The sequence below is a fragment of the Syngnathoides biaculeatus genome, chromosome 12 (assembly GCF_019802595.1).
Source record: "Syngnathoides biaculeatus isolate LvHL_M chromosome 12, ASM1980259v1, whole genome shotgun sequence".
Classification (NCBI taxonomy): Eukaryota; Metazoa; Chordata; class Actinopteri; order Syngnathiformes; family Syngnathidae; genus Syngnathoides; species Syngnathoides biaculeatus.
This window is the reverse complement of record NC_084651.1, coordinates 29,716,534-29,739,327: the sequence shown is the minus strand read 5'-3', so window position 1 is coordinate 29,739,327 and position 22,794 is coordinate 29,716,534. Positions and strand designations below refer to the sequence as shown.

Below are 22,794 nucleotides of genomic sequence, written 5' to 3'. Positions count from 1 at the left end.
GGCTGATTTTTTTCTAGTTGACAATACACTTAAATTTCATGTTTCAGGTTTCAGTGGCACTTTAAAGCAGTATATGCTGTTCTTAGTGAAAAATACAAGTTCTATTATAGGAAATAGTTTGGCCATTCTCAACTCGAAAAACAGGAAAATACTGCGGACAAACCTTTTCTTATTTAACAATTTCATGACAATTGTGAAAAATGTAAAACAATGCCCGTGACTCCACCCTAAACAAACAGTATCACCAGGAAGTATATCTGGGTATTGACAAGTGCAGGCAAGCTTATGTTCTGAAGTGTGGAGGGTTGTGATTTTAATAAAATACAACATAGTATAAAAACAAGAAGTATTACAGACTCGTCACTCTCAGAATAGCTTCAAATCACTAACTAATGTAAATTCGCTTATTCGCAAATTTGATTGTATACTTCCTTGGGAAACTTGGTTGTCAAGTAAGTAAAAACTGTGACAGTTACCGGCAGCGTGTGTATATATATAGGAGAAAACAGTATGTGTAATACTTTGAATAAGATTAGTGAACTAAACTCTACTTTGTTACCATGTTGTAATATGGAGATTTTATCGACATATGCTGGTTTAAAACCTCATCCAAAGTACGAAGCAAGGGCTGGTTGGAATGAATTTGTGCTATCCAGGAGACCTGTTTTGACCTTGACCTTTGACCTCCTGTGGCTGCTGATACTGTTGGCTGAATAGGCAACCTCAAGTACCCATGAGTTCAGGCAGCTGGAAATAAATCCTAGGTGGTTTGTCATGCACTACAGTGGATGGTCTGGATAATCTGAAATTTTCTGGTGAATATATTGACTCATGGCAACAAAAACTTTCTTCTGTTGTTTTCATGGGTATGCAGGTTGTACATGCACATCTGTGGATATTAAAAAAAAAATCTGTTCACACTCACAAACTTCTACAGCTCAAAGACTCATATCAGTCCAGTACAGAAATATCCACATCATTTAAATTTCTATTTTAAGCATTTAGTGCCCAAACACAACCAAAAGACACCAGTTTACAGCTTTCCACATAAATTCTAGCAGTTTTACTCATGACATCGTGGGAAAATTGTGACTAAAATGGGGATGGGCGATTCTAGGTACTGTCTGGTTATGGCTCTCAGAAGAAGTACCAAGATTTGGGATCAGTTTATCACGTGAAAAAAATTGTGTTGAAGCAAGTTTTAATCAGTTACTGCTGTGAAATCAATGTGACAGCTTTTTAAACGTATTTCATTCCTTAAAATCCTTATTTGTGAAAATATACCAACTTTGACAGCAGCCACTTGCTGTCAAAATGTTCAGAAAAAATAAAGGGCCTTTGCATCATTTTAAAACAAGAACTAAAACTTCATATATTCATTCATGAGAGATAATCCATTTCTATTTATCAATTAATGCTGCCCGCAAAAAAAAAAAAAATTCACAAATGCTCACCAGTCAGTGTTTCCAACATGAAGCATGTTTTCCTCCCTGGGTCTGACTGCTGGATTGGCATCTTCATGGCCAGCCGCTTCATCCGCATTCGAACTGGATTCTGTCTAACTGGCTCAAATTGATAACTTTTAACGTCTTTATATACTCCATATTCACACGCTCATCGCTCGAATTATCAGAAAATTCATCGCCGTTCTTTAATTGATCTTGCACTGCGGCCATGTTTGTTTTTGTCGGTGTGACGTCTTAATTGATCTTGCACTGCGGCCATGTTTGTTTTTGTCGGTGTGACGTCATGACTCTTCTAGAGAATTTCCAATGCTCAGGTTGTGGCGTGGAATTCGTCAATGTGCCATCAATTTTTCCCGATAATCGATACCCAAAAATGTTTCCTTCGTATCTGATTTCAGATTTGAATTCAGCTTAAAAACCTATATAATTTTAGCAAAAAGTGATTTTACCTTTGCATATTTGTCTCAAATGTACAAAATAAAAATACTGTTTACATCAGTGGTTGCCCAGACTTTTTTACCCCAAGATCTACTTTTCAAGCAGCAAGCCTATCACAATCTACCCGGGGGTGTTACAAAAGGGACTGAAATAGGAGGTCACCTGGAAATTCTCAAATATCATGAATGCTGTCTCTCTCCGCTGTAAAAGTAAAACCACCTTGATGTAACCTAGAACACAGCGGAGAAGCACAATGATGATAATAGCTCTAAATTAAAGTGCATGAAAGCAGAACGTAAGTGGAGAAAAAATAAACTCCAATCCTCAATCAGATAGCTCCACAACTCATAACAGCTGATAAATGCTAAACGTTTGCCCGTTATTTTCGTGAAAAAATACAATCCATCAGTTTTAAGATCAACACAAAACAGAAAAATGCTAAAATTATAATACATCTGATGCCACACAGGGAAAACTATCACTCTATGAGAATTTGATACACTTGAACAAAAAACTGTAGAAAAAAAACATTACAGCAACTGAAATCATTAATGAGCTGTCTTTAATCAATACCTTCTGACGTTTTCAAAACGATTGTGAAGTCTGTAGTACAGGGATTCTCAATGTGTCGTGACGGCGTGCCCCAAAAAAAAAACAAAAACAAAAAAACGTCAGCCTATCATACAGCTTGTCGCTTGATTCAGGAGTGGCAGGTACTTTGATCGCACTCAGATAAAGGCGCATTCTAGCAAGCTGGCCTCATATTTACTCTCTCTTTTGCTTTTTCCATGGCAAAGGTAATAAGAATAGAAGTTTAGGGGCAGGGTTTCAACTATTTTACCATGGAGTTGATGGGAAGAGAACTGGGGTAGTGGTTATTTTACAGGAAGAGCTGGCTAAAGATGTCTTGGAGGTGAAAAGAATATCAGATGAAGTGATGGGGTTGAAACTTGAAATTGGACTGAACACTTTTTTTCCATAAGAGGCAGGAACATAGGGTGATGATGTAATCTGAAGGAAGTTACTGACTGTAAGGTAGTGGTAGGGAAGAGTGTAGCTTGACAGCATAGGATGGTGGTGTGGAGGATGACTCTGGTACTGGGGAGGACGATTAAGAAGACAAAGATATAGCACAGAACCGTGCAGTGAAAGCTGAGAAAGGAAGAATGTTTTGCGGCCTTTTGAAAAGAAGTGAGGCAGGCTCTAGATGGACAGGGGGAGCTCCTGGAAGATTGGACTACTACAGCCAAGGTGATCAGAGAAACAGGCAGGAGAATACTTGGTGTGTCTTCTGGTTAGAAAGGGGAGAAGGAGACTTGGTTGTCGAACCCCAAAATACAGGAAGTCAAACAATGAAATGGTTCCAGTAGTGTGCTAAATACTTTGAAAGAATACTTGTTGATGAATGAAGATGAGAGAGAAGTAAGACTAGAAGAGGCAAATGTGAAGGACTAGGAAGTGGCAATGATTGGCAAGGGGGAAATTAGAAAAGCACTAAAGAGGATGAAAAATGGAAAGGCAGTTGGACCTGATGACATACTTGTGGAGGTATGGAAGTTATTTAGAGAGGTGGCTGTGGAGTTTTTGACCAACTTATTCAACAGAATACTCGTGGGTGAGAAGATGCCTGCAGAATGGAGGAAAAGTGTGCTAGTTCCCGTCTTTAAGAACAAAGGCGATTTGCTGAGCTAAGGAATAAAGTTGATGAGCCACACAATGAAGTTATTGGAGTGCGAGTCCCAAATTTTTATAAACAAAGGCAATATTCAGAGCTGCGGAAACTATAAAGGAATAAAGATGATGAGCCACACAATGAAATTATGGGAAAGAGTAGTGGAGGCTAAAGTCAACTAAACTGGTGGACCCTTGGACCATGATGTTTGCAGGTGACAGTGTGATCTGCAGTTACAGCAGGGAGTAGATGGTAGAACAATTAGAAAGATGGAGGCATGCGCTGGAAAGGAGAGGAATGAAGATTTGCTGAAGTAAAACAAAACATATGTGCGTGAATGAAATGGGTGGAGGGGAAACACGTAGAAGAGATAGCGAGCATGGACAACTTCAAATACTTGGGGTAAACAACCCAGAACAGAACAACCCTAACCCCCAATGGACTCCTACCGGCATACTGCCAGACTTCCCAGGATGCGCTTTGTAGAAATTCACCAGGAGAGTGGGATCAAGGATGATCTTATGGGAGATCCAAAAACGCTCCTCAGGCCCATACCCCGCTCAGTCAACAAAGCACCGGAACCCACTCGCCCTCAGCCTCACATCAAGGATGCGCAACATTGTGAAGTCCGGATGGTTGTCGATCACCCCAGGGGCGGAGGTGGAGAAAGGCTTCTGCAAGGAGACGTGAAAGGTTGGGAGAATCTTTAGGAACGGACAACAGGACAAACGTAGGGTTGATGAGTTTGGTAATCCAGAATGGGGCAATGAACCGGGTCCAGAGCTTATGGGGTTCAGTTTGGAGTGGGAGTAATGAAAAGTCAGCCAGACCGACTCGCCCCCAAGTGATGACGGTCCATGAGCCATTTAGTGGGAGCAGACGAGAGGTTTAATGCGGCTTTGTTTTTTCATACAGCTTTTAGACTTTGGAGATGATCCTTGACAGCGAGAACCGCTATTCGCTGTTCCTGAACAATTGGGCTGGTAACCATAGCAAGCCATGAACGGGGACATACCGGTTGCGGAGTTGGTGCGGGATTGTGGGCGTACTCAATCCATGGAAGGAACGTACTCAATGAAACGGGGTGTTTGGCCACTACACATGAGAGCAGATTTGAGGGTCTGGTTCGCCCACTCAATCCGGTCGTTGGTTTGCGGGTGATACAAACTGGCTCCTGCACCCATCACATTGTAGAACTAATTCCAGACTTGTGACGAGAATTTGGGGACCTTGGTCAGGGACAATATCAACGGGAATCCCATGAAGTCTGAACACATGCAACACAGGGCGGATGGGAGTTTTGGGAGGAGCATGGAGTGAACACATTTAGAAAATCGATCAACTACTCTGAGGATGACAGTGTTACCTTCAGGGGGGGAAAGGCTGGTGACAGAGTCCCCGGTGATGAGAGACCAGGCATGACTTGGAAACTTGGAAGGGTGGAGTAGACCAGCTGGGGCCTGGTGCGGGGGCTTCCGTTGAGCGCAGACAGACAAACTCTCAGGTGTCTTTAATGAGGCTGGGCCACCAGAAGTGTTGCTAGAGGAAATGGGTTGTACGGATGATGCTGGGGTGACAGGTGAGTTTCAAGGTGTGGGCCCATTGCAGGACTTTGGGATGTGCCAAATATGGGACGAACACACGGTCATAGGGCCCAGTGTTGGGGTCAGGTTGGATCTTTTGGGGCCTCCTTGAAGACCTACTCAATCTCCCACGAGGCATCTACCACAAACCATGTGGATAGAAGGATGGGGTAGGGCTCTGATGAACTCGTGGATGGTGAGTGGATACGGGACGAGGCATCTGCTTTTTTGTTTCTAGAACCAGGACAGAAGGAGAGACTGAAATTAAATCGGCTGATGAATGGGGCCCAGCGAGCTTGTTGAGGATTGAGGCGTTTAGCGGAACAGAGGTAAGCGAGGTTCTTGTAGTCAGTCCAGATGATTAACAGTTGGACAATCCCCCTGCACTGCCTCCGCTCCTCCAGAGCCCACATTACGGCGAGTAATTCACGGTTGCCGACGAAGTGGTTTCTTTATGCTGAAGAAAGTCGACGGGAAAGGAAAGCACAAGGGTGTAATTTCTTTGTCATGGGGTCTCGCTATAAAAGGACCGCTCCAGCTCCTGAGTCCGAGACGTCAGCCTCTAACACGAACTGGAGGGAGGGGTTAGGGTGCCGCAGAATGGGAGCGTTTGTGAACAGGAATTTGAGCTTGTCGAATGCTTGAGAGGCTGCCAGGGTTCACTGATACGGGAGACTGGTGGATGTGAGGCAGGGGAAGGGAAGTGCGACTCAACTGTAGTTGCGAATGAAATAACAGTAGAAATTGGCAAAACCATGAAAGCATTGCAGTTCTTTCCGTGTGGTGGGGATAGGCCAGTTGATGATGGCTTGGATCTTGGCGGAATAATGTTGTAGTTGACGTTTTGAGATGACGTACCCAAGAAAATGTACCGAGGACAGGTGGAATTTGCATTTTTCCAGTTTAGCATATAAACAGTTCTTGAAGAGGTGCTGGAGGACTTGAGGGACATGGATGCAATGTTCTTCGGGGGATTGGAAGAAGATGAGGATGTCATCAAGGTACACAAACTGATTGAGCATATCACGGAGCACGTCAGGGGCGTTGGTTAAACAAGCATGACCAGATACTTAAAGAGTCCAAACGGGTATTGAAGGCTGTTTTCCACTCATCCTCCTCTCGGATACAGATGAGATGGTAGGCGTTCAGGAGGTCCAATTTGGTGAACATCTGGGAGTCACAGAGCAGTTCAAATGAGGGATCGATGAACGGAAGCAGAGATTTATTTTTTTACCGTGAGATAGTTCAGTCCGGATGGTACGGTGAATCAGCTGTCAAGTGTTGGCCTCACAGTTCTGAAGTTCAGGGTTCGATCCCAGCCCCACCTGTGTGGAGTTCGCATGATTTCCCCGTGCCTGCGTGGGTTTTCTCCGGTCATTCCTGTTTCCTCCCACATCCCAAAAAACATGCAACATTAATTGGAAATTCTAAATTGCTCCTCGGTGTGATTATGAGTGTGTCTGTTTGTCTCTTATGTGAACTGCGATTGGCTGGCAACCAGTTCAGGTTGTTCCCCGCCTCCTGCCCATTGACAGCTGGAGTAGGATGTAGAAGAAAATGGATGGATGGATGGATGGATGGATGGATGGATGGATGGATAGTTCAGTCCTCTGTAGTCGATGCACGGGTGGAGAGTGGTGTCTTCTCAATGAAAAAAAGCCAACCCTGACCAGTTATGATGAGGGGCGAATGAGGCCATTTGTCAGGTAGTCATAGATGTCATCTTCCATTGCTTTCTTTTCAGGACCGGTGAGATTGTACAGTCCACTGGAGGGAAGTTTGGCCCACGGCGAAAAGTCAATGGCACAGTCGTACGGATGTTGTTGGGGTAGAGAAGTTGCTAAATGCTAACTACATACTGGTGAGAGGTCATGATAATCCTGTGGTACTAATGAGGCAGCAGTAGGTAGGGTGTCTTTGGAGGGTGTAACAGAAGAAAGTGGGAATGACAAAGAGGACTCCATCTAGTGATAGAAAAGAGTCCAGTTTTTGGTGGCGTTGTGAATTTGGAGCCAGGAAATACCAAGAACCACAGGTATCTCAGGGGAAGGACTAACAGGGATATGATTTGTCAGTGATTGCAGGAGATGACAAGCGTGATAGGTACTGGTAGCTGGGTGACAGAGGAGATGACTCAGAGATCCAGGGCTGTGATATTTTCCTGAGATGGGAGTGGCTGGAGGGGAATTGGAAATTTGGGTGCTAACCCATCATGAATTAAATTTTCATCAGCAGCGGAATCAATGAGGGCAGTAGTGGGGTGTGGTGAACCAAATCTTTTCAGTCGGAGAGGGCATGAAGATATAAAATTCAAAAAATGATCAGGTTGGTCACGATGAATACACAGCTGCTGGATAACACGACGCTGATGCTCTTGGGGGTCTAATCGTGTTTTAGCAATTTGCACAAGTTTGATGGATTCAATGAAGTGTGCGACCTTCCGGAAAGAGGTGAGACAGGCTCTCGATGGACAACCGAAGCTCCCGGAAGACTGGACGACGACAGCCAAGGTGATCAGAGAGACAGGCAGGAGAGTACTTGGTGTGTCATCTGGTAGGAAAGGGGAGAAGGAGACTTGGTGGTGGAACCCCAAAATACAGGGAGTCATACAAGGAAAGAGATTAGCGAAGAAGAAGTGGGATACTGAGAGGACTGAGGAGAGGCGAAAGGAGTACATCGAGATGCGACGTAGGGCAAAGGTAGAGGTGGCAAAGGCTAAACAAGAGGCATATGAAGACATGTACACCAGGTTGGACACGAAAGAAGGAGAAAAGGATCTCTACAGGTTGGCCAGACAGAGGGATAGAGATGGGAAGGATGTGCAGAAGGTTAGGGTGATTAAGGATAGAGATGGAAATGTGTTGACTGGTGCCAGTAGTGTGCTAAATAGATGGAAAGAATACTTTGAGAAGTTGATGAATGAAGAAAATGAGAGAGAAGGAAGAGTTGAAGAGGCAAGAGTGAAGGACCAGGAAGTGGAAATGATTACTAAGGGGGAAGTCAGAAAGACACTACAAAGGATGAAAAATGGAAAGGCAGTTGGTCCTGATGACATACTGGTAGAAGTATGGAAGCAATTTGGAGAGATGGCGGTGGAGTTTTTGACCAACTTATTCAACAGAATACTAGCGGGCGAAAAGATGCCTGAAGAATGGAGGAAAAGTGTTCTAGTTCCCATTTTTAAGAACAAAGGGGATGTTCAGAGCTGTGGGAACTATAGAGGAATAAAGTTGATGAGCCACACAATGAAGTTATGGGAAAGAGTAGTGGAGGCTAGACTCAGGTCAGAAGTAAGTATCTGCGAGCAACAGTATGGTTTCATGCCTAGAAAGAGTACCACAGATGCATTAGTTGCCTTGAGGATGCTCGTGGAAAAGTACAGAGAAGGTCAGAAGGAGCTACATTGTGTCTTTGTGGATCTAGAGAAAGCCTATGACAGAGTACCAAGAGAGGAACTGTGGTACTGCATGCGTAAGTCTGGTGTGGCAGAGAAGTATGTTAAAATAGTACAGGACATGTATGATGGCAGCAGAACAATGGTGAGGTGTGCCTTAGGTGTGACAGAGGAATTTAAGGTGGAGGTGGGACTGCATCAGGGATCAGCTCTGAGCCCCTTCCTGTTTGCAGTGGTAATGGATAGGCTGACAGATGAGGTTAGACTGGAATCCCCTTGGACCATGATGTTCGCAGATGATATTGTCATATGCAGTGAAAGCAGGGAGCACGCAGAGGAACAATTGGAAAGATGGAGACATGCACTGGAAAGGAGAGGAATGAAGATTAGCCGAAGTAAAACAGAATATATGTGCGTGAATGAGAAAAGTAGAGGGGGAAGAGTGAGGCTACAGGGAGAAGAGATAGCGAGGGTGGACGACTTCAAATACTTGGGGTCAACAATACAGAGCAATGGAGAGTGTGGTCAGGAAGTGAAGAAACGGGTCCAAGCAGGTTGGAACAGCTGGCGAAAGGTGTCTGGTGTGTTATGTGACAGAAGAGTGTCTGCTAGGATGAAGGGCAAAGTTTACAAAACAGTGGTGAGGCCGGCCATGATGTACGGATTAGAGACGGTGGCACTGAAGAAACAACAGGAAGCTGAACTGGAGGTGGCAGAAATGAAGATGTTGAGGTTCTCGCTCGGAGTGACCAGGTTGGATAGGATTAGAAATGAGCTCATTCGAGGGACAGCCAAAGCTGGATGTTTTGGAGACAAGATTCGAGAGAGCAGACTTCGATGGTTTGGACATGTTCAGAGGCGAGAGAGTGAGTATATTGGTAGAAGGATGCTGAGGATGGAGCTCCCAGGCAAAAGAGCGAGAGGAAGACCAAAGAGAAGGTTTATGGATGTGGTGAGGGAAGACATGAGGGCAGTTGGGGTTAGAGAGGAAGATGCAGGAGATAGGCTAAGATGGCAAAAGATGACACGCTGTGGCGACCCCTAACGGGACAAGCCGAAAGGAAAAGAAGAAAAGAAGAATGAAGTGTGATGATAGTCCACAATGCGATGGAGGGAGCGGGTGCTTTTTATGAAAGTTTGTTCACGTGAGGGGAGCCCTTTCTCCCGGGCTCTCTTGCAGTCTATTGTCCATGGAGATAGCAAGTGAGATAAGAGCTTCGAGAGAGGAGGGTTCATGATGGACAGCGACCTCATCTTTAATTTTGTCGCTGAGGCCGTTCGGGAAAATTCCAGTCTGGGTCGCGTCATCCCACGCACTTTCACCAACAAGTATACAGAAGTCGACGGACTATTCGGCAACAGACCTCGTGCCCTGGGAGAGCAAGAGAAGATGACGGGTGGCTTCTTTGCCCTGGATGGTATGATCGAAGACCTTGCTGAGATCAACACACAAAGAATCAAACAAATTCAATTCAAACGAGTTATCCTGTAATGAGGTGGGCCATTTAGCTGCCTTACTGCACTGGTAAGTCACTAATCTGAAGTGCGGTAACATCACGTATGCTAATTTTGAACATTCAGTGGGATAACTGTATGGTTGAAGGTTGAATACGAGCGAACATTTGGGTAGAAAATGGCTGCATGAATCGAGGTCCCCAGAGTAGGGCTCGGGAACGGGGATATGACGTTCTCTGTATAGGACGCGAGATGGCTCAGAACCTGTGGGCTCACGGGGAATATGTAGCGGAGGTGGGTCTGTTATCAAATGGAAGAATGATGGGATACCTTTTGCTGGAGGGATTGGAATGATTCCATGAGTTCCTGGAGGGGGAGTGCAGTTGGAATGGAATGGTCCTTAAATAGTTCCGGTCGTACCTGGAGGAAAGGAGTTACTTTGCAACCTTTGGAAGTGCTCAATCTCAACAAATGGCAATGACCTAAAGGGGCCCTCAAGGGTCAGTTCCTGGACCCCTCCTGTTCAGCCTGTATATGCTACACTTTCTAATGCTGGAACTTTCAGCTTGTCCCTTTAGGGGTCACCACAGCGTGTCATCTCAGATGAGTGCAGATATATGTTTGGCACAATTTTTACGCCGGATGCCCTTCCTGACGCAACCCTTCTCAGGGAGTGGAGGCCCCAGTGGGATACGAACCCACAACCCCTGGTTTACCAAACCAGTGCCTTTTCCATAATCCAGAACTGTATGCCAATCTGTCATTTTTGGGCGGGATGAGGGGTACCAAGATGCACTGAAGCACTGATCGTGCACCTACGTCATAAAATCACGTGATTTTTGTTTATGTCTCCATATTGTTGAAAGTTAATTCCGTTGAGACAATGTCTTATAGCACGACACTCAGAGTATTGTCCAATACACTTTCAAATGCAGACAAATAACTGGATGAGCTGAAAATTTTCTTCAACGAAACCACAACAAAACTGAGAATTGATTTGGGCAATAAAGGAAAGAGTATTGTTGTTAATAAATACCAGGACACACTATCTTTGAAAACCAACGACCTTGTCTGAAATCTTGCTGTTCTGAAAGATTCCGGCTTGACTTTCAACAGTCATATCAAATCAATTAATAAAACTGCATTTCACCATCTGAACAACAGACACAGAATGAAGGCTTGCATGTGTCAAGCAGACTAAGAAAAGCTGATTCATCCTTTTATCTCAAGTACACTTTACTATTGAAATGTCTTCTGAGTGGACACCCCAAAAGAGCATTAAAAAGCTGCAGCTCATTTAGAATGCTGTAGCTCTGGTTATGACCAGAACAAAGACGTCAGAGCATATAACTCTAATTTTAAATAGTCTTTACAATGACTTCCATTCAGTTTTAGAATGTATGTTAAAGTTCTGCGACTGGTCTATAAAACTCTAAAAAGTTTAGGTCCTGAATACATGTAAGAAATGTTTTAAGGAATACAAATCTGAGATCTGCTCTGATCAAGCTCTGTGATTGACAGACTCCGGTCAAATTGCGGAGTCCAAAGCTAACATGGTGAAACAGCATTTAGCTATTATGCTGTACACAAATGGAACACATTGCCAACAGAAGTGACGTCAATCCCAAGTGTGAACGTTATTAAAATCAGGTTAAAAACTCTTTGTTTCATACTTTTCAGAGTACGGGTATTCACGTTCCAATATTTCTTGCAGTGTACATCATTTTGATGGTTCTTTTATTTTAATTTTAGTTTTTTCCCATTTTTAGTTGTTTTCCAGGTTTTAAATGTTTTATTTATTTGAATTTAAATGTTTTTAATCACGTAAATCACAGTGTTACCTTGTGTATGAAATGCGCAATACAAACAAATTAACTTTGCTTTAGTAATGTATTTTTGCCTCCTTGGCGCGTGACTGGAAAGGGCTTGGCATACTACCGCTAGCTTATAAGTGATGTGTTTGAGCCAAAAACCAAAGGATACAAGTGTCTAAACGCCCAGAAAAAAATTGTGACTAATACAAGTAATGTTGTTCCAACAGTTTTGCTGGACACATTCACAATGCCCGTGTTAAATATTTACCAAAATAGCTTTCACAATGAATAAAACATTTCACCTCCAGTTGCAAGAAGGTCATCAAGAAGCACGACTTTCTGCCCTGGTGTCACTGCATCCTCTTGAACTTCTGCTTCTGCCTAGAACAGTAAAACAAATTGTGTACTGTTAAGTATTTTTGTGAAAATATTGGACTGAACTTTTTTTTCCAAGCTGATGAAATGGTTTCTATTTATCCTCTTCTTTTCCTCTCGGCTTGTCCCGTCAGGGGGCGGCACAGCGCGTCATCTTTATCCATGTAAGTCTATCTCCTGCATCTTCTTCTCTAACACCAACTGCCGTCATGTCTTCCCGCACAACATCCATCAACCTTCTCTTTGGTCTTCCTCTCGCTCTTTTGCCTGGCAGCTCCATCAATATACCCTTCTATCAATATACTCATTCTCTCACCTTAACACATGTCCAAATCATCTGCCCTTTCGAACCTTGTCTCGAAAACATCCAACTTTGACTGCCCCTTGAATTAGTTCATTTCTAATTCTTTCCAACCAGCTCACTTCAAGAGAGATCCTCAACATCTTTATTTCTGCCACCTCCAGCTCTGCTTCCTGTTGTGTCTTCAGTGCCGCAGTCTCTAATCCGTACATCATGGGTGGCCTCATCACTGTTTTATAAACTTTGCCCTTCATCCTAGGAGGCTAGGAGATTCTTCTGTCACATAACACACCAGACACTTTTCGCCAGCTGTTCCCACCTGCTTGGACCCACTTTTCTTTACTTCCTTACCACACTCCATTGCTCTGGATTATTTAACTCCAAGTGTTTGAAGTCGTCCACCGTCGCTATCTCTTATCCCTGGAGCCTCACTCTTCCACTTCCATCCTCTCATTCCCATACATTTATTGTTTTACTTCGGCTAATCTTCATTCTTCTCCTTTCCAGTGCATTCCTCCATCTCTCTAATTTTTCCTCCACAGCTCCCCGCTTTTACAGCAGATCACAATGTCAAGAGCGAACATCATTGTCCAAGGGGATTCCAGTACAACCTCACCTGTTGAGTTGATCCCTAATGCAGTCCCACCTCCACCTTAATCTCTTCTGTCACACCTAAAGCACACCTCACCACTGTTCTGCTGCCCTCATTCATGTCCTCAACTATTCTAACTTTCTCTCGGTCCACAAAGACGCAATGTAGCTCCTTCTGACCTTCTGTGTATTTTTCCATAGCATCCTCAAGCCAAATAATGCATCTGGGGTACGCTTTCTAAGCATGAAACCATACTGTTGCTCGCAGATATTTACTTCTGTCCTGAGTCTAGCCGCCACTACTCTTTCCCATAACTTTATTGTGTGTTTCATCAACTCTGTAATTCCCACAGCTCTCCAAATCACCTTTGTTCTTAAAAATGGGAACAAGCACATTTTCCCTCCATTCTTCAGGCATCTTCTCATTGGCTAGTATTCTGTTGAATAAGTTGGTCAAAAACTCCAGAGCCATTTTCCAAATTGCTTTCATACGTCCACAGGTATGTTATCAGGACAAACTTCCTTTCAGTTTTCCTCCTCTCGAGTGCCTTTCTAACGTCACCCTTAATAATCATTGCTACTTCCTGGTCCATCACACTTGCCTCTTCTATTCTTCCTTCTTTCTAATTTTCTTCATTCATCAACTATTTAACCCGCTCCTGGCACCAGTCAACAAATTTCCATCTGTATCCTTAATTACCCTTACCTGTGACACATCCTTCCCATCTATATCCATCTGTCTGGCCAACCTGTAGAGATCCTTTTATCCTTCTTTTGTGTCGAACCTGGTGTACATATCATTATATGCCTCTTGTTTAGCCTTTGCCACCTCTACCTTTGTCACACATCACATCTCAGTGTATTCCTTTCGCCTTTCCTCAGTCCTCTCAGTGCCCCAACTTCTTCATTTAACCTCTTTCCTTGTATGACTTCGTGTATTTTGGAGTTCCACCACCCAATCTCTTTTTCTTCTTTCCTACCAGAAGACACATCAAGTACTCTTCTGCCTGTCTCTCTGATCACCTTGGCTGTAGTAGTCCAGTCTTCCGGGAGGTCACCTCTTTCCGAAAGGCCATCCAACATTCTCCCTTTCTCAGTTTCCACCAGATGGTTCTCTGCTCTACCTTTGTCTTCTTAATCTTCCTACCTACCACCACAGTTCTACACACCACCATCCTATGCTGTCGAGCTACACTCTCCCCTACCACTACCTTAGAGTCAGTAACTTCTTTCAGATTACATCGTCTGTACAAAATGTAATCCACTTGCGTGCTTCTACCGCCGCTCTTGTAGGTCACCCAAAGTTCCTAACTGTTCTGGATAAAAATGCTCACTCCTGCCATTTTCATCCTTTTTGCAAAGTCCACCATCATCTGTCCCTCAAGGTTCCTCTCTTGGATCTTGGACTTACACATTATTTCTTCATAGGGTTAGGGTTAGGCCTGGACAGGAACGTGTGGCGACCGACAAGCCTTCGCCGCTGCCACAAGTTCCCGCCCCGGCAACGACGACATCACAGTCCCCTTCGTTCCTGTACCAGCGGGAACAGGTATTCGGCCACATTCCTATCTAGACGGCGACTGGCCCGTGGGCACCCCCGGCTTCGACGGCGACCTATCCTCAGCCACCTCACACTCCTGTCTCGACGGCGATCGGCACGCGGCCCCCCTCACGCTCATTTCTTGACAGCGACAGGTATTCTTTTGCCTCACGTTCCAGTCTCAACAACAACAGGAATATGGCCGCCTCACGCCCGTCTCAACGGCGACCACCCCACCTCCCTCTCCTGCTTCGATGGCGACCGGTCCCCGGCCGCCTGATGACCACGCTTCAAGGGCCACCAATTCCGGGCCGTCTTAGGACCAAGTCTCGGTGGCAACAGATCCCTGGCCAACTCATGACCATAACTAATTTGCGACCAATCATCGGCCACCTCACACTCCTGCCTCAACAGCGACCGGCACGAGGCTGCCTCATGCTCCTGTCTCGGCAGCGACAGGTATTCTTCCGTCTCACATTCCTGTCTCAACAGCGACCGCCATACCTCCCTCTCCTGCTTCGATGGTGACCGGTCCACGGCTGCTTGATGACCACACTCCAAGGGGACCAATTCCTGGCCTTCTGAGGACCCAGCCTCGGCGGCGACCGATCCACGGCCGCCTCACCACCGCGTCCTGGGAGGTCTTCGTCCGGAGCCGTTGATGGTCCCGTCTGCTACCTGCTCCGCCTTTGGGTTCCTCCTCTAGGATGCCCACCCGAATCACCCTGTGGGAATCCTGGTGCTTGGCGCCCTGACCAACCTCCTGACCTGCTCGGGCGGACGCCTCGCTTTGGATGGTTGAGGGGGGCGTGGTCAGGCCACTGCTCTGGGCGGTGACAGTTGACAGCCCCCCCGCGGAGGGGGGCTATTTTGGGAAAAAATTGCACATTATTTTTGAGAAATTATGGTATGTGTCCCGCAATTGGCTGACAACCAGTTACAGCTGTACCCTGCCTTTTGCCCAGAGTCAGCTGGGATAGGCTCCAGCACACAATCCTAGTGAGGATAACTGGTACGGAAAATAGGTGAATCTTCATTATTGTTCGAGTTGGAATAAAAACTTAACTGTTCTTAAAAACATTGTACTTCCAAATTATGCTATAATATCATTATTGTTGCATAGTGATATCACACTAGATTATATTATCATGATATCAACGATACATCACTTGCAGTGATACCCTAAAAAAACTGCTATTGTGACAAGCCTGAAACATAGATGAACAGCAATGGAAAACAAAGGTTTTCTACCGACAGTATAAAAAAAAATACTAATAAAAGTCTGCAGCATCGCAGCACCCCTAGGCAAGAATTGTAATTTTGCAGAGGTTTGCTGTTCGCTAGTCTGTGATGATAAATTGCAGGCACTTATTGTTCCCTGGTTCAGACTCATTGTTTCCGTGTTTGGCATCCCGGGATTTACATAATCTCTCGAGTAAAATTGGTCGATGTCTAATAAATGAAATCACTCTTCAAGAACAGTATTTTAAGATCATGTGGGTTATATTTGTCTGACACTAACAATTGTCTGACAATCTTCAAGACTTCAAAACTATAAGCAAATAAAAATTCGAGAAAGGGATGGAATGATTGAGGTTCGGATTTGTTCAGTGCAGGAAAATTTGCTCAAAGGTCCTTTGAGCAAAGAAGAAAATCCACATTCAGTGCAAATAATCGAGATGAAAAACCTTCATTCAGCAGTGGTAAAAGTACTATTACTGGACAAACATGTATCCTGTCACTCATATTTAAAAAATGTACGGTTGTGGTCAGTAATGCCCAGAGATAACGTTGTGGGTGTGATGAGGGACGGAATCTGAAACACTTAAAACAATTTACTGAGTTGTTATACCAGAGTATGTAGTTGTTACCATTATCATAGTTTGACACTGCACGGACTGAGACACACATTTTTAAGAGGTCAATAGCTCATGATGTTGATGACTTTCGACGTAAATGCGCTCGCAGTACGTGGCGAAGCTTGGAACATGTGCTTTTATTATAACTTCCGAAGATGCTCAGTGCAGTTAATTTGCATTTCCTGCTTCCGGGTGAATACTTATCGTTTAGGATCAGGCTTGTTTTGTTACAAACGTTTATGGAATGAACATGTAAATTCATGTCAAGACAACACAAAATAAGCTATGTCTTTCAATATCCATGTATTTCTACTCGTAACAAATTTTTGTGCTTGACTGTGGAGATTTTTGAGTGCGATGGCGAGCAGGTACATGCGTGCCTGTCAAATCACAGTGACTAGTGTATCATTGTGTGTACGTGTGTTTGTGTAGGTGTGTGCGTAGGGGGCGTCCGTGAGTGTGTGTGCATATATTTAGTACCTTCCCATATTCCAAATCGTATGCCACTGACACAGTGACTCCTGGCAGCTTTCCTTTCTTCCTGACCATGACAAAACCAACTCCCAGCCGCTGTGCAAGAAGCGGCCCAAATAGGAACCCACGAGCATCTAAACCTACCAGTCAAACACAAATGTAATCATGCACAGAGACACATACAGATACAAAAAGACACATTAAGCAAGATACTAGTTAACTTGAAAGTACTGTAAAAAAATAAAACTGATGACAGTTCAGGACTAGCCATCCATCCATCCATCCATCCATCCATTTTCTGAATCGCATATCCTCAAGAAGGTTGTGGGAGTGTTGTAGCCAATTCCAGCTGTCATCGGGGAAGAAGCAGGGTACACTCTGAACTGTTTACCAGCCAATCGCAAGGTAGATGGAGACAGACAACAGTCGCACTAACAAGCACACCTGGGGTAATTTAGTCTCCAAATATTGCATGTTTTTGGGATGAAGGAGGAAACCGGAGTATTCAGAAAAATCCCACGCAGGCACAGGGCGAACATGCAAACTCCACACAGGTGGGGCCGGAATTTGAACCCTGCACCTCAGAACTGTGAGGCCAACCTTTACTGTGCCACGAGTTCAGAGTTAACACGTCACATTTTTTCCTCACTAAATATACTTCAAAAGGTGCTATTTATCTGAAAATTTCTCCATATGTTGGGAACAACTCTAACCCAGGCATAGAAAGGAAGTTGAACAAATAAGATCAGAAATTAAATCGTGTAAAAATGTGAAATGACACGGGGAAAAGATATTGAACACATGAAGAAAGCAAGCTCTAGAAAGGTAAGTAATGCCAAGACAACACCTAAAACCTATCAGTAATTAAACAACAATCCAGCCCGTTGGTCTGAGTCAAGTCACATTTCATCATAGATAAAAGCAGAGTGCTGTCTCAAGATAGCAAACTAATTGTTGCAAAAGACATACCTGTTAACTTATACATTCATTTTTGTTTTTGATCATTTCAAATTGTGTACGGAGAATAACAACTTTTGTACGGGAAACCCATTTCGGCTCTAATGCGCGCGCATCACGTTATTTCCGTTTCCGTATATTTTGAAGTAAGGCATTTGTGTTGTAATCAAAGAATCAACCAGTTATAATCGTGAAAGTAAGCATTGAAGGACCACCAAGTAGGAAGAGAAAAACTCAAGGATCGGGTCGACACCAAAAAGAATGGGAGTCTCTCCAAGATGAATATGCTGGATGGATTAAATCATCAACAAAAGGTCCCGAGTTCTCGTTCTGCATTCTGTGTAAAAAGGATGTGAAAGTTGTTGCTAGTGGATTTTACGATCTGAAGAGCCATTTCAAAACTGCCGAACAAGTGGAAAATGTAGCGAAAAGCAAATCACACATCTTATTGACCAAGAACTTCGTCTCTACTGCTGATCCAGCGTTATCCCACTTTAGTTACAAAGTTACAAATGCAGAAATTCTCTTCTGCCATTTTCTTGCGGAGCACAATATCCTGTTTATGGGTGCTGTCCACTTCTCTGACTTAGTGAAATCTATGTTCACGGATTCACAGAGAGCTAAGGTAAAGATTTTAACGTGTATCGTAATTTCTTACTGACATTCATGGCATAAAGTCAACAATGGTCTGATTGCCATTGCCATAAAAATTATTTGAATTATTTTATTATTCAATTCAATTTTCCCCATTATTTTATTTTATTAAAATGATTTTGTTTTCATTTAATGGAAATATTTTCTCCTAGTAATAAATAAAAAATATTTTTGATTTCAAGTCCTGGACATTGCTTGTCTGTTTAATTGCGAAAAAAGGGAAAAAAACAGAATATATATATATATAAATGTTATCGCCAGAATAAAATATGATTATGCCGGTATTTATTGGTATAGGTTGACAGGTATGCAATGATGGCATCGATTCCAGAAAAATACTGGCAGAATATAATCTGGTTGGATGACAGCAAATATGAACTGGATTGGAGGACAAATAGTACTGCATATAACACTAAACACACCATAGAAACATTGAAGTTCAGCGGTAGAAACATGATGGTACTGGCAAACATCACATGACTGAGGGAAGGATGAATGGGCAAATATATCAACACATTCCTGACAAAACACTCCTTCCATCTATAAGTATGATGAAAATTAAACGAGGGTGGACATATCAGCATCAAAATAATCCAAAAATTGGTTTTAAGGAAAAAAAAATAAAGTTGCTGGAATGGCTCAGCCAAACACTTGACTAAATAAAAAAAATATATGAAAAGGAAAGAACTTGAACTCAAAGTCCAAAAAAGAAGCCCACTGAACCTTCAAGATTTGAAGACTGGCTGTGTAGAAGAACGTGTCAGGAGTAGCAGGAGTCTTGAAGCTGTCATTTCAAATAAAGGGTTTGGGAACAATAATTAAATACATAGCATTTGGCTTGTGAAATACTCCAGCCCCTCCTCACCCCCCCACCCCCGCCCCCCAAGTCATTTCACCTTACGTGCAACTTAATTACTGATTTCACTTCTTCTACTTTTTGTATGTGTGGATTACTTGGCTTGCATAGAATAACTAACCAAGAGAAAAAGAGAGGAAAAAAAAGGGTAGGACAGGATGTGGGAAAATGACCAAGACAGTAATACTGTCGAAGGTTGGGATGGGATTCTTTTTTAGTATTAACACCTTTTAACCAATGCTATTAGTATCCTAGCAAAAGTGTGTGTATATCCATCCGTCCATTGTCTTAGACGCTTATCCTCAGGAGGGTCACGGGAGTGCTGGAGCCTATCCCAGCTATCAATGGGGAGGGTACAGCCTGAACTGGTTCCCAGCCAATCGCAGGCAGCAGAGACAAGCAGCCACACTCACAATCACACCTAGGGGCAATTTAGTGTCCAATTAATGTTGCATGTTTTTGGGATCTGGGAGGAAACCAGAGTCCACGGAGAAAACCCGCGTAGGCAAGGGGAGAACAAGCGGCGGAGAAAATGTGTGTGTGACGCACAAACACACACACAGAGCCTTGTGAAAGTATTCGGCCCCCTTGAACTTTTCAATCTTTCACTACATTTCAGGCATCAAACAAATATTTTTTTTCTTTCGGCTTGTCCCGTTAGGGGTCACCACAGTGTCATCTTTTTCCATTTAAGCCTATCTCATGCATCCTCTTCTCTAACACCCACTGTCCTCATCTCTTCCATCACAACATCCATCAACCTTCAATTTGGTCTTCCTCTCACTCTTTTGCCTGGGAGCTCCATCCTTAGCCCACTTCTACCAACATACTCACTCTCTCGCCTCTGAACATGTCCAAACCATCGGAGTCTGCTCTCTCTAACCTTGTCTCCAAAGCATCCAACTTTGACTGTCCCTCTTATTAGCTAATTTCTAATTCTATCCAACCTGTTCACACCAAGCGAGAACCTCACCATCTTCATTTCTGCTACCTCAAGTTCTGCTTCCAGTTGTTTCTTCAGTGCCAACGTCTCTAATCCGTATATCATGGCCGTCCTCACCACTGTTTTATAAACTTTGCCCCTCATCTTGGTGGATACTCTTCTGTCACATAGAACACCAGACACCTTCCCCCAACTGTTCCACCCCACTTGGACCCATTTCTTCACTTCTTTACCACACTCTCCATTGCTCTGTATTGTTGACCTCAAGTATTTGAAGTCGTCCACCTTCGCTATCTCTTCTCCCTGGAGCTTCACTCTTCCTCCTCCGCCCCTCTCATTCACGCACATATATTCTGTTTTACTTCGGCTCATCTTCATTCCTCTCCTTTTGTTTTTTATTCCTCCACCTGCTCCCTACTTTCACTGCGAACATCATCCAGTCTAACCTCATCTGTCAGCCTATCCATTACTACCGGAAACAGGAAGGGAGGGACTCAGCGCGGAACCCTGATGCAGTCCCAACTCCACCTTAAATTCTTCTGACACACCAACGGCACATCTCACTGCTGTTCTGCTGTCATCACATATCCTGTACTATTCTAACATAGTTCTCCGCCACACCAGACTTGTGCATGCAGTACCACAGTTCCTCTCTGTACTCTATCATAGACTTTCTCTAGATCCACAAAGACACAATGCAGCTTCTTCTGACCTTCTCTGTACTTTTCTACGAGCATCCTCAAGGCAAATAGTGCATCTGTGGTACTCTTTCTAGGCATGAAACTGTACTGTTGCTCGCAGATACTTCTGTCCTGAGTCTAGCCTCTCATGCTCTTTCCCATAATTGCATTGTGTGGCTCATCAACTTTATTCCTTTATAGTTTCCACAGTTCTGAACATCGCCTTTGTTCTTAAAAATGAGGATGAGCACACTTTTCCTCCATTCTTCTGGCATCTTTTCTGCCGCTAGTATTCTATTGAATTAATTGGTCAAAAACTCCACAGCCACCTCACCAAATTGCTTCCATACTTCCACTGGTATGTCATCGGGACCAACTGTCTTTCCATTTTTCCATTCTGTTCAGTGCCTTTCTAACTTCTTCCTTATTAATAAATGCCACTTCCCGGTCATTCACACTTACCTCTTCTACTCTAGATATAGAATTACAATTTTGTGTCAAGAATCAACAACAAGTGGGACACAATCATGAAGTGGAACAAAATTTATTGCATATTTTCAACATTTTTAATAAATAAAAACCCGAAAAGTGGGGCGTGCCATATTGTTCGGCCCCCTTGCATTAATACTTTGCACCAGCACCTTTTGCTACAATTACAGCTGCAAATCCCTTGGGGTATGTCTCTATCAGTTTTGCACATCAAGAGAATGAAAATATTAATTATTATTATTTGTGAACCACTCCATTGTAGATTTGGTTTTATGTTTTGGATCATTGTCCTGTTGGATGATAAATCTCCATTCCAGTCTCAGGTCTTTCACAGACTCCAACAGGTTTTCTTTGAGAATGGTCCTGTATTTGGCTCCATTCATCTTACCATTAATTTTAACCATCTTCCCTGTCCCTGCTGAAGAAAAGCAGGAAAAAACCATGAGGCTGCCACCATCATGTTTGACAGTGGGGATGATGTGTTCAGGGTGATGAGCTGTGTTGGTTTTACGCCAAACATCGTTTTACATTGTGGCCAAAAGTTCGATTTTGGTCTCATCTGACTAGAGCACCTTCTTCCACGTTTAGTGTGTCTCGCATGGGGCTTGTGGCAAACTTTAACGAGACTTTTTATGAATATCTTTGAGAAATGGCTTTTTTCTTGCCACTCTTGCATAAAGGCCAGATTTGTGCAGACCACGACTGATTGTTGTCCTCCGGACAGACTCTTGTACCTCAGCTGCAGATCTCTGCAGTTCATCCAGAGTGATCATGGGCCTCTTGGCTGCATCTTTGATCAGTCTTCTCCTTGTTCAAGGTGAAAGTTTGGATGGACGTAAAGGGTCTTGGTAGATTTGCAGTGGTCGGATACTCCTTCCATTTCATTTTGATTTCTTGCACAGTTCCTTGAGATGTTTAAAGCTTGGGAAATCTTTTTGTATCCAAATCCAGCTTTAAACTTCTCCACAGCCACCTCACCAAATTGCTTCCATACTTCCACTGGTATGTCATCGGGACCAACTGTCTTTCCATTTTTCCATTCTGTTCAGTGCCTTTCTAACTTCTTCCTTATTAATAAATGCCACTTCCCGGTCATTCACACTTACCTCTTCTACTCTAGATATAGAATTAAAATTTTGTGTCAAGAATCAACAACAAGTGGGACACAATCATGAAGTGGAACAAAATTTATTGCATATTTTCAACATTTTTAATAAATAAAGACCCGAAAAGTGGGGCGTGCCATATTGTTC

At 43.6% G+C, this 22,794-nt stretch overlaps 1 protein-coding gene across 1 annotated transcript in view; it reads right to left on the bottom strand.

Moving 5' to 3' along the window:
* aprt (adenine phosphoribosyltransferase) overlaps positions 1-22,794 on the bottom strand; it is an 80,650-nt gene that overhangs the window by 43,533 nt on the left and 14,323 nt on the right. The window contains exons 5-6 of the mRNA XM_061837791.1: positions 16,969-17,102; positions 12,125-12,203 (exon numbers count right to left, since the gene is read on the bottom strand). Coding sequence (XP_061693775.1) covers positions 12,125-12,203; positions 16,969-17,102 — 213 coding nt within the window. The remainder of the gene's footprint in view (positions 1-12,124; positions 12,204-16,968; positions 17,103-22,794) is intronic.